The 13568-nt window shown below is 31.5% G+C and overlaps 1 protein-coding gene across 5 annotated transcripts in view; it reads left to right on the top strand.

Annotated features, from left to right (window-relative positions):
* Positions 1-13568, top strand: part of LOC145241281 (uncharacterized) — a 292029-nt gene that overhangs the window by 134487 nt on the left and 143974 nt on the right. For all 5 annotated transcript variants that reach the window (XM_080104025.1, XM_080104023.1, XM_080104024.1 and 2 more), the window contains exons 20-21: positions 1941-2105; positions 9219-9329. In XM_080104025.1, the coding sequence (XP_079960151.1) occupies positions 1941-2105; positions 9219-9329 (276 nt within the window). The remainder of the gene's footprint in view (positions 1-1940; positions 2106-9218; positions 9330-13568) is intronic.

Raw genomic sequence — 13568 nt, 5'->3', positions numbered from 1 at the left:
CACACACACACACACACACATTATGATGTAAGCTAAAAAGAATGTGTACCATATCATCATGACATATATCAGACATCATTTAAAAAACCATAACAGTTTAAACGCATGGTTTATTATTCACAAGTTAAAATATTTGAAAAATAAACCCAAAACAAAAAAAAACAAAAACTAAATAATTCTGATTTATTTTAGACTTGCATGGTTACTCGGCATTGCCCAAAGCAAAAGTGTAACATATCTTCTATCTCTCTTTCCCCCTCACCGTTCCTCCCGCCTACAGACCATCTTTTTTCTTCTTCATTAAGCCTATTCCTCTTTGTGGACATGTACACACACATAACTCAAATCAGCATAAGAGGAATAACTGTGAAAAAAAAAAAATCAGAATTACTTTCATTGACATGATAATATTAAAAGGTTTTTGTACGTCTTGATAAGATTAAATGATATAAATAACCATTTAACCCCAAAAAATGAATTTTTTAAAAATTTTTAGATATTATTTTATTTTGTAACCAAGCCGAGAGAGTTGTTGCACGGGCCTGATCACACGCAAGCACAATGTGCACCAACTCAAATAAGTTTCAGTGGCTACACTCTTATCTTTGTCTAGTGACGGATCCTTCAAAATGAGACCAGACACTCACTGGTACATAGAATTACCGCTCTGATGCTCTGAGCACATAAAACATGCACAACCCTAAGTCTGGGTCGCAATACTTGTAATACGTTAGCTGACCTGTGACTTTTCTGGACGGGTCTCTCTGATTAGTTGGTCGTTGTCAAACATTGGGAGTTGAATTATTCCTTTACCAGCCCAAAAGCTGACGTGTAACCGTGTCGAGGATAACGAGCAAATCTCTTCTTCTCTGCTAAACAAAAGGTTTTTATGCAAACGGCAAATAACTAATATTCCCCCCCCCCGGCATTCAGAGATTAGCCTTTCTTCTTTTGAACTTCTTTTCTCTGTCTCCTAAACCTTATATTTTCTTTTGTCATCCAAATTATTTTAGTGATCACCTCCAATGCTGTCTCTTGTTTGACATAAGACACAAATACCCAACCATCGATATTTTCGTGTCCGTCTGGCAAACTCTATGTCGCCAAATGTCTATTTTACTTGGTTGAGAAATTAATTTTCCCTACGATATCTCAATAAGAACATATTTTATCATTTCTCTGGGCATATGAGACTTTTTGACAAGTATCACACACTCCCAACTATACCTGACCCTCAGTTAGTAAGCAAGATAATCTGGTTCTGTCCAATGCATGCAATAGTGTTATAATTTTTCTTAAGTTATGCTGATTTAAAAAAATACTAAATTTGTGGGATAGTGTTAAATATTTTTCAAGTTTTAACACGACATGCGTACACACATAATACATACGTTTGTCCGTTATATAATAGGTGAGCAGAGATAACCAGCATTGCCCGGAGCAAAAGTATAACATATTTCTATAAAAACTTCCATGTCTCTTTCTCTTTCTCCCTCTCTCTCCCCATACTCCCTTTTTCGTTTCTGCCCAGCTCATTTTTCTCCCTGGACATACGCATATGCACACATACACTTTTATGAATTAATTGAGGAATAAGTCGGCATAAGAGAAATAATTCTTAGAAAAAAGTCAAAGTTACTTTCCTTTTAGCTAGTACATCAAATGGCTGGGAAATAAAATTTGCGCCTGTTTAAGGTCAAAGAATGGATATTTTTTTAATAAATTTTTTATATTAATCATCTTAGGTACTGCCAATCAAGAAAATACCAACTTTGTGGGTGTTTGTTTAGTAGTTTTAAAGTTTTAACTGAACACATACACTAACAACTGTGCTTTATATAATAGATTAAAAAAAAAAAGTGAAATTATGCTGTAGAATCATTGTGAATTGTGACAGACACACAATCTCTGTTATAATAAGATTGTTGTTTTTTGTTCAGGAGAAACAGAAAGCATTTGAAAAGCGTGTGGTTTATGCTCCGTCTGAAAGCAGTGAACATGACACGATGACCAGTGAAGAAAGGCGTTTGTTTGACGAACTGCAAGCTGAACTTGTGGACTTCAAAACAAAAATGAAAGACAAAGAAGAGTTTCTCAATCAGCAAGTAAGAACTTTTCATTTTGACTTTTTTTTTTCTTACTCCCGTTCACCCTAAACAAAGTGTATCAGCACTTGGACATAAGGGGCTACTAATTGAGACCATGCCTAGGAATGATTAACAAGATGTTGGTTTACATTACATTTAAACTTCTGCAGACCAATACAGTCAGAGAAGCAGGTAGCGGGAAGGGAATTCCAAAGTCTAGCTGTTGGAAGAAAGAAACTATTAGAATAGAAAGCTTTCTGACTTTTAGGGACCTCAACAGCGAAGGGGTGTGATTTTGTTGCTAAGTGGGTTTGTCGGAGATATATTGAGGAGGCACAACTATGCAACGAGTTCATCATAGCACATTCTATTACAATACTTGTAAAACAGGCACAGGGATGCAACACTGCGGTACTAGAATGGGGGTTGGAGATTAGTCGACAAAGTGGGACCTATTAGATTGAAGATGTTTTTGGACCCTATCCAAGGGGGAGAGGCTAGTGGTAGATACACCAACCCAGATGTGGCAACTACTTCATGCATGGGTGAATGATGACCGGTACTCATGCAGTATAAGGACCATGGTGATGTATGGTATAATCACATTGATAAACCGCTTTCGCTAGATCAACGAAGTTAAGTGACGTTGAGTCTGGTCAATACTAAATGGGTGACCATTTGGGAACATCAGGTGCTGTATATATTCTCTGCTTATCTCGGCATTGCTTCCAGTTGTCCTGGACTTCTCTCTTTCACTGGAATCACGCACTATCAATTCTGGAGAGGTGTGGTTGGAGATTATGCGATTCTTGCTTCACAGTTACATGTGCAGCTACCATTGTACAGAGGATATCCATTGTCTTTCAAGACAGAACAGAGGCGATAAGAACTATGGTATCGTCCTATCATATAAAATTTTTTTTTAAACATCTTTTTTTTTTACTTTCAGTTGTTTGTTATTCAAAAAGTAAATATTTATTCATGAAGCTTATTTTACACTTTTTTTTTTTTAAATTTTTATTTTTTAAAAGTTTCGTATAAATTGTACAATAATTATTGAAGAATATTTTTTTTATTTTTCAATTAATATTTCATTGAATTAGCTTTGTAATGACAGAAATAATATATTTTCCATGAAAAAAATCGGCCTGCATTCGTGTGAAAAAAAGAAAGAATCATGAAACTTTCATTTGACACCACCCAGCATTTGCCGTAAACCGCTATGACGATTCCAACAATAACAAGGTCCTCATACTGCATAATTACCTTTTTTTTATCAGGTTTCCATCTGTTTTATTATTTATGGACGGCAAATTAAGGCAAGACAGATGTATGACAACTGTTCCTGCTGATTCTTTATTTATGTGATATTTAGGCACAACAAAATTTAGGTGCGACAAATTAGGCACGACAAATTGCTCCCGTTGTTTTTTCTTTTTTTTTTGTGTGTGTGTTTTTTTCCCTGAAAATCTTTGTAAAAAACAAACATGTTTTATTTTTTCATACTTTGGGAGAATATTTAAAAAAATTACGAGTCAGACACGAACAGAAAAAACTGTTTCCTCAAATTAAAAGAAAAAAAAATATTCATATATTATTTATTTACAGTTGGTGAAACAACAACTATGAAGATGAAGATAACAGTCTGTAAATCAATAAATAAATAAATAAATAAATATACAAATGACTCATTCCAAAGGATTCCAATAAAAAATAAAATATAATACCATAAGTACATCCGACAATAGAAGACCAGATAAGGACAAAAACTTGTATTTATAAGACCAAATAATCCAACCTTGGTCGCCTTTCAGAACCCGTGGCGCAGTGTGTAGTGGCATTGAATCTCTATGATTCCAGGTGAGCAGGTCTGAAGATAGCGGTTTCAATCCTACCCAAAGCCAGCCAGAGGATTAGTTGGCCAAAACCTGGTGAGACAACAACAACTATGGAAGACAGTAATTACCTAAGATACAATTACAAGACTCAGCATCCGTATCTTGTTGCGATTACACACCTGAAGAAGACCAGAGGATAAGTTGGCCGAAATGTGGTGAAACAGCAGCAACTATGAAGATGAGGATAACAGTCCGCAAATAAATAAATAAATAAAAACTGTTTGTTTACGTTTTAATATCGAAAATGTTTATTAATTGTTTTAATAGTAATCAGTTTTTATGAGTAAATGTTAAAAAAAATGACAATGAATATATCAACAAATTATTTAATATATAATATAAACAGATTATTTAATATATAATATCAACAAATTATTTAATATATAATATAAACAAATTATTTAATATATAATAGAAACAGATTATTTAATATATAATACCAATAAATTATTTAATATATAATATAAACAAATTATATATATATAATATCAACAAATTATTTAATATATAATGTTAACACATTATTTAATATATATAATATCAACAAATTATTTAATATATAATATAAACAGATTATTTAATATATAATATCAACAGATTATTTAATATATAATATCAACAAATTATTTAATATATAATATCAACAAATTATTTAATATATAATATCAACAAATTATTTAATATATAATAACAACAAATTATATATATAATACAAACAAATTATTTCATATATATTATTAACAAATTATTTAATATATAATATCAACAAATTATATATATTATATAAACAAATTATTTAATATATAAAATCAAAACATTATATATTATATAAACAGATTATTTAATATATAATATCAAAAAATTATATATATAATATAAACAGATTATTTAATATGTAATATTAACAAATTATTTAATATATAATATCAACAAATTATATATATAATATAAAAAAATTATTTAATATATAATATTAACAAATTATTTAGTATGTAATATCAAAAAATTATATATATAATATTAACAAATTATTTAATATATAATATCAATAAATTATATATATATATAATATCAACAAATTATTAAATATATAATATTAACAAATTATTTAATATATAATATCACCAAATTATATATATAATATAAACAAATTATTTCATATATAATATCAAAATATTATATATATAATATAAACAGATTATATAATATATAATATCAACAAATTATATATACAATACAACAAATTATATATATAATATAAACAGATTATTTTATATATAATATCAACAAATTATATATATAATATCAACAAATTATTTAATATATAATATCAACACATTATTTAATATATGATACAAACAGATTATTTAATATATAATATAAACTGATTATTTAATATATAATATCAACAAATTATTTAATATATAATAACAACAAATTATATATATAATATAAACAAATTATTTCATATATAATATTAACAAATTATTTAATATATAATATCAACAAATTATTTAATATATAATATAAACAAATTATTTAATATATAATATAAACAAATTATTTAATATATTATATAAACAAATTATTTAATATATAATATCAACAAATTATTTAATATATAATATAAAGAAATTATTTTAAAAATATTTAAATAAATATATCCACAAATTCTTTAATTCCCTCGTCAGTCTGAAAAAAATTGTTTATTTTTTTACAAAAATTTTTAGCAAAAAAAAGCAGCATGCCAGTGCATCTAAATTAAACTCGGTTATTTCTTATTGTTCTTGACATAAGAATCCTAGGTTGCTCCAAAGACGTCCTTAAATATCACACAAATAGAGAATACGCAGGAGCAGTTGTCGTGCATTGGTTGTGTCTTAATCTGCCGTACATAATTAATAAAACCCTGTTTCCATCGCATAATAGAAAGAAAAGTGAGATGCACTTCTATTTATTAGAGAGAGAGAGAGAGAGAGAGAGAGAGAGAGAGGGGGGGGGGGAGAGATGGAGAGAGAGAGAGAGAGATGGAGAGAGAGATCTTTCTTTGTTGCTGCCAGAGTTCTTTCTGTTCTCTGACCATGATTCCAAAAGGAACTGAAGAACTCCCTTCAGAGACAGATGAAATCTTGCAAGCCGATTGATCAGTGAGAAGCTAAATCAACCAACAGGAATATTTATTTGTCTGAGAAAATTATTTCTTATTTATGACTGTTACAGATTAGTTTAAGCTCACCAGTCATTTTTTTTTTTTAATATCAGCTGTATCAATGTCCCAATCGAATGTTGCATTTATTTTCATTTTAAATCGCATAAATAATTATGAGTTTCTTCATTTACTTACATTTATAAATAATTAGTGCTGGACTTTGCCTGGGCATAAAATACGCTTAAATATGATATTTTATTTTGTCTAGATTTAGTATATATTATTATAGAGTCGTGATTTCAAAAGTTAAAAAAAATATTAACATACAGACATAGTTCCTTGTATATATTAGACTAGTAGGGGGGGGGGCTTTGCCCGGTCATAAAATACGTTTAAATATATTTTTATTTGTCCAGATTTCATATATATTATTATAGAGTCGTAATTTAAAAAATAAAAAAAAGTATTTGGGTGCCATCAGCTAGAATCGAAACCAAAACCAAAACTGTAGCATTCAGAGCTGGTGACGTTACCACTGTACCTACGTGACATGCATATGAACTGATTAAAAATAAACTAAGATGAATGTACAAATGTATAATGATTTTTACAATTTTTACCCTTTTTTAATCCCTTAAAAACTATTTTAATCGGCTAAAAACCCATAGAAGAAAAAAATTCAATCATTTGAGGCCCCTAGCGCCGCTCTGCGACTTTTAGTTTCAGAAGAGATCGAGTTTGAAAATATGGAGACAGACAGACGAACAGAGTTTTATAAATTAGATAATAAGATGCCAAAGCACGGTAGGTAGGGAGAGTGTGCTGATTAGGTGATGCATGCAGGGAGGTAACTAATTATGTAATGTAAACTTTGTGTGCAAGCAAAGAAGAAAAAGGAATGAATATTAATGAAGCTTGTGCAGGGTGCAAAGAGTGCAGGGTCTGTCAAGTCTGTCCAAGGATAAATGTCTCCAAAAGCTTAGTCTTTTCTCACTTGAGCGCCGACGATTATGCGGTGATCTGATTTGGGTTTACAATCTCCTTAATGATCATTATGATATACCTCAGGACCTACTATTCGCCCCTGCATCAGAAAGAGGTCAACGTGGACATTGCAGGAAACTGTTTCACGACCTATTTTGATTGGAAGAGGACCGCTTTCTCAATCAGAATCCGTGAACTTTGGAATAGACTTCCAAGTGAGGTAATCAATGTACCAATAATGCAACAATCCGAGGTAAATCTAGACAAGTGCTGGGCTAATGTGTCCCCTCCTTTGTAAATTTCACCCATCATTTTCTTACATGGCAATTAAAGTACGATTGTTTTATTTCAAAATAAATGAAATTAAATTAAAAAAAAAAAAAAGCTTGAATTTGAACTTTTATTTAATACTAGCGAGGGGTACCCGGCGTCGCCCGGGTGTTTGGAGGTGTGTGTGAAAACTCCCGGGGGGGGGGGTAAAATAAAAAAATCTTTTGGTAGGTAAGTATGAGGACCGTTGAGGCAAAGTTGTAAATTAAAGTGTGAAAAAAAAAGAGTGAGACGGTTTTAACCATTGGGCCACTGCGAGATGCTAACGGAAACACGTTTAAATTTATTTAATTACTTGGATTTGGCAGGTGCACGTTTTAATGACTTAATGAGGTCAAGTTTGACTGCAGGATAGTATTTCATTTACTGCGGGAACGCTTTTTTTTTTATTTTTATTTTCCCAAGATGTTATAGAAAAAAGACTAACCCACATGCGGCGAGCGACAAATGTTGAATATTTATCTTCCCGAAGTCGAGCAAATTAAATAGACAGGCGAACTCTGAGATATTACGATTTATATGTGATATAAAAAGTTTTAAGAAGTTGTGAACCGACCGATCGCTTCTCTGAAAGAAACCTTTTGTAGACATTCAGAAAAAGTGAACACACATACACACATACATACATTTTCGCTTTTATATTTATAGATAAATTTTAAAATCTTAGTTAAAAAATAATTTGGAAATCTTAAGTAATTCACAATTATATTCTAAGTACCGCCTGCACGATTTGAACCTTCAACCTCTAGAAGAATGTCACTTACAAGTAACTTTTTACCTAGTACTTTATCCAGTACACCACGGGGTCCGCAAGAACAAGAATACAATTGAAAATTATTTAAAACTTCTACCTGGTCATGGTTGACAGAACGAGAGCATGCTACCCCCGTGGGTTATATAAAAGATTCCATTCAAAATTCCATACAGATTTCTGAGTTTGACAGAAGGATTCTCGAGTTTGTCAAGATATACTGGAAGAAGATTGGAGGTTACATCGGCTGAAACAATCAAGTCTCCATTACTAATGATTACTATGATATTATCCCATTGATTACTGTACATGCAATAACCCTTATCCCCGAGTGGCTTCCGGGCTTTGATAAATGGTGACTACCATGCAAAAAAAAAAAAAAAAAAGATGAGAACATTACTTCGAATAATCAAAATATCAATCTACATCGAAAATTTTTTAAACATGCTGGGAGGGGGAGGGAGCCCGGCTTTGCCCGGTCGTAAAATATGCTTAAATATGATATTTTAATTTGTCCAGATTTCGTATATATTATTGTAGAGCCATGAAAAAAAAGTATTTGAGTGCCATCAGCTGGAATCAAAACCGAAAGTAAAACTACAGAATTCAAAGCTGGTGACGTTACCACTGTACCAACGTAACATGCATAGGAACTGATTAAAGATTAAAAATAAACTAAGATGAATGTACAAAATGTATAACGTTTTTTTTTTTTTCAATTTTGACCCATTTTTGACCCATTAAAATCTATTTTAACCGGCTAAAGACAATAAAAGAACGGTTTATAAAAAATCCAATCATTTGAAGCCCCTAGCGCCGCTCTGCGACTTTTAGTTTCAGAAGAGTTTGAAAATATGAAGACAGACAGACAGACAGACATATAGCCTTTTATATATTTGATTTTTTATGTTTTTTTTTCTTTTTAAATTTAAAAATCTCTATTTTTTGTATCATGTTTGACATTTTTTTTTTTTTTTACAATTTCATTTTTTAACCTTCCATTTTCTGATATTCCGCAGTTGGCTGATGCAGATGCTAAAGTGGCCTATTGGCAAATGGAAAACAAAAAACAGCAACAGCTTTACCAGAAAGAATTACAGAAGCACCAAGCTGAAAATGCATCGCACAGAGTAAGTTTTTTTTTGTCTATTTATCCCTTCGTTTTATAATGCCTTATTCCTCTGTCACCTATGCTGACTTGATGTAGACATTTTATTTACAAGGAAGCAACTCATAGAATAATACAGATTACATCTATCAGTCGTAGTCCGATATTAATAGAGTTTGTGGATCACAACTTTTTTGGACAGAATTAATGTATCTTCATTTTCATTTATCCGGATTCAAAATTATTCTTTCATTGGCACCCGCCAGTGCCTGTTCTCCTGCAGGTTTCCACATAACAGAGGTAAAAGGTTCTATCATCCTAATAATTAGGAAACACAAGTGGCTGTAAAATAAAATATCTGATGATTTGATGCAAATACACCTGTGAAAGTCATCTGCAAAGGTGATCTACAGATGGGGATACATCCATTGTTAAATAAACACTCTAGGGGGCGAAAAAATATTGAGAGCGAAGCTGAAATTTCAGAGTGGTCAGATGTGTGGGTATGCAGAAATGTTATATAAACTAGCCCAAACTGAGATCGAGATAGTTTGCTGGCTAGCGAATTCAAGAAATAAACCTCTGTTAATTCCTATGCTTTCTCAATCCCTCTCTCTCTCATCATTCAACTCGAACAATAAAAATTTGTCATTATATTCTTTATATATGTTTTAAAATTCAAATATTGAATCAGTGTTATTTAAGCCATTTTTCACCTAACGTTCGTTTTTCTGTTTCTTTTTTACTTCGCTTATCCCCCCCCGACCACACACCCAAAAACACCCGGGTACCCACCGATTTTTTAAATTTTAATATCGAAACAGGCTTATTAAGCCATTTTTCACGTGTTCGTTTTTCTGTTTTCTTTTTTGTTTTTTCGATTTTTACATTTAACATCGTTCGTTTGCTTTACGTTAGTTCTTTTGTGTTTTTTTCGATGTTTTGATTACCTCCCGCTTAAGTTTTAACGTTCGTTTTTGTGTTTTCTTTTTTACTTCGCTTATAACAAACAAACTTGGCCATTGACCTCATTTGCTGAATAGCTATTGCTTACGTCGTCGTCGTCGTCATCGTAACCCTCTACGACTTCCATGTGGGCACCTGCCAATTTTGTTCTTACTCTTTCAGTAACTCATTCTGGCTGGCCGAACGGTTCATGTTTTTTTTTTCATATTCTATTTTCAAACTTCGTCTCAGGGCTTCGGGTTCGGTCATACCCCCCAGTTTCTTTTTTTATTTAAGAGCACACACACCTCCAAACACCCGGGCAACGCCGGGTACCCCCGCTAGTACTTTCATAAATCAGAGTCCATTTTCTGTAGGCTGTTTTTGAACCCAGTCAACGACGAGTACTTTTGCTAGTCTTTTATAAAAGGGGTAAAGGGTGATAACGTGCGAACATAAAATTGTCTTAGCGAATTTTTATAGTGGTTTTTTGGAATCTTGTCCTTGTCTTAATTGTTGCTATGTATACAATGTTGGGTTAGATTAATGGCTAAGGTCGTTAGAAGATATTCAAGAGTGATTTTTACCCCCAAAGTTGTGAATTCAATCCCTGGTAAAGGCACCTAAAAAATATAAATAAAAATAAATCGAGATATCTAAAACATCATCCAACATAAAATTACGACTATAGATCAGACTGCCTAGTATTGCCCGGTCACAAACTACGCTTAAATATTATATTTTAATTCATGAAGATGTCATATTTATTATTATAGAGCCAATTCTCTAATGATTATTATATTGTACCTAATATATACAGTAATAATTTCAAAAGTAAAAAAAAAGTGACTTGTGTGCTAGAATCGAAACAAAAAACATATAGTTCTTCAGCTTCGCCTGTTTGTGTATGACATAAATCCATACGTATGCAAAAAACTGCAAAAAAATAAATAAATAAATAAAATAACTTTTAATTAACGCATATGCAGGAAAAAACGGGAATAGTCAACTTACGCCAGACCAAGGTAAATATTTTTTTTCAATTTTGACTCCTTAGCAGCTATTTTACTGGCTAAAAAAACAAATCGAAAATGTGCTACAGCTCCAAATACTCTATATATCAAATTTCAACTCTGTAGACCAAATATTCAGAGAGGAGTTTGTTAGAGATTTTTCGCACGTGCAGTGACAATGTCACTTTCATATATATATATATATATATATATATATATATATATATATATATATATATATATATATATATATATATATATATATATAGGTAGATAGACAGATAAAAAATATTTCTGTGTGCTAGAACGTTTTCATCTTAAATCCTATAAAATGTAAAACCATGCATAAATAGAATTCATCGTAATAGTGAAATGAAACCAATTATCTAATAAGAAACTACAACAAAAGTGAATAAGTAATTAATGTTTTTAAATGAATATGCAAATTAGTTAACTTTCATGTAATCGCTCGCATATCCTTGACTGAGTATATTAAAAAGTTTGTCTTAATAATTTTTGGTACTCTTGCATGATTTGACGCGAATTCTCGTGAATTTCAATCAAGCATGGATCGGGCAAGACCGGCAATCATCGGTGTCAGCCTCGAGCGTTGTTCAAATGTTGAAACGCTAACTCGACTTTTATATTTTATTTATTTAATTTTGTTTTCTGTTATTTTTTTTAGTAATTTTTAAGGTGATATTAAGGGGGCGGGGGGTGACTTTTTATTTTCTGATTAGTTACTTATTTATTATTTATTTATTATTTTTTTAATTGAATTCTTGGGAGTTTGATTAGCCAATGAAAAAGCGCTATCTAAATGGAAGCAGACGACATTCGAATTGGAAGAAAGCAACTAAACCAACAAAAAAAAAAAAAAAAAAGAAAAGCTGACAAACAAATACATTTTAAAACTTGCCAAACAGGAAAATGACAGGAAAGAAAATAAATCTATACATGTTAGAAAAAGAAATGAAAACATGCAGACAGTTTTATATTGTCAGGGGAAAGAATTGCTGCCCCCCCCCCAAAAAAAATGAGGTGCAACAATTGTAAACACAAATGTTTATTTAAAAAAAGGTCGTGTGTAAAGGGTGGTTTCTCCTGGAGATGTACAAACGGACAATGCCACCAAAAGAACTTGACTGAACAACACGTCTTGAAAATAAAAAAATAAAAAAACAAGAAAAAAAATACGATTACAAAAAAGAAAAGAAAACAAACAAAAAACACCTAACAATCATACGATTAAAAAATCTTTTCTTGGAGAAAAAAACCCAAAAAACTTTATGTTGATAAATATTTTGAAAAAAAAAAAAAATTAAATACTAAAATGAAACAAACATATTTTCATTTTTCAATGTAATTTTTTTTTTGTTATTTTGTGATTATCTGCATTTGTATTTTTTTCGTTTTTTTTTTTTTTCTTTTTTTTCATTAGTCTACGTCTGTTATGACGCTCGGCTGACACTGATAATTTCCGGTCCCACCCGATCCATGCTTCACGGGAATTCACGAGAATTCGGGTCAAATTATGCAAGAGTACCTAATTTTTAAATAGAAATAAGAGGATCTAGTATTCAGGCTAAGATCAGGCTGGTGTATCTGTTTTGATGCTTCTGCACTTGAGTTGGCTTCTCCTTCGTCAGTATGATGGAAGCCCTTCTATATTAAGGCATTTTTTATTTTAGCCTACTGCCAGTGCCCCTTTGAGGGTAACTGGTTTTCCCCCACATTTAAAAATGATTTTGTATTATATTTTGCTCTCATGACGAAGTAAATAAATACCAATAGAAAAAGTAAGCTTTTAATATCAATGTCAGAGCAAGAAAAAACTTAACTTTATTTAGATAATGAGTTTTGTTAAAAATTTCATGAAGATGACTTCAATAAGTTTCCAGACTTTTTTTTCGTATGGGCACTTTTATTGATAGTACATACACGAAACTCTAGTCCCCTTCAAAGTAATCTCCTCCAGCTGTAATGCACTTGATTTACCATTCCAACAACTTCTGGAAGGCCCCATGGAAATCCTCTTGTGTGAACATGTCAATGACCCTCATCACAGCATTTTTCATCTCCTCAATTGTCTCATAACGATAGCCCCTAAGGTTCTCCTTGAGCTTAAAGAATAACCAAAAGTCACAGGAAGCAAGGTCTGGATATAGGGTGAGGAACTTTCTTGATGCCCATCTCCATCAAATAGTCTGTGACAAAGATGGAGTTGTGGACTCGTGCAGCAAATTTTCCGAATCTTCAGTTCCTCGCAAATAATTGTGTGGACAGTTCCCACACTGACATGA

The sequence above is a fragment of the Euprymna scolopes genome, chromosome 20 (assembly GCF_053919585.1).
Source record: "Euprymna scolopes isolate OS-2025 chromosome 20, ASM5391958v1, whole genome shotgun sequence".
Lineage (NCBI taxonomy): Eukaryota > Metazoa > Mollusca > Cephalopoda > Sepiida > Sepiolidae > Euprymna > Euprymna scolopes.
The sequence above is the reverse complement of the archived record's forward strand: the minus strand, read 5'-3'. Positions and strand labels throughout refer to the sequence as shown.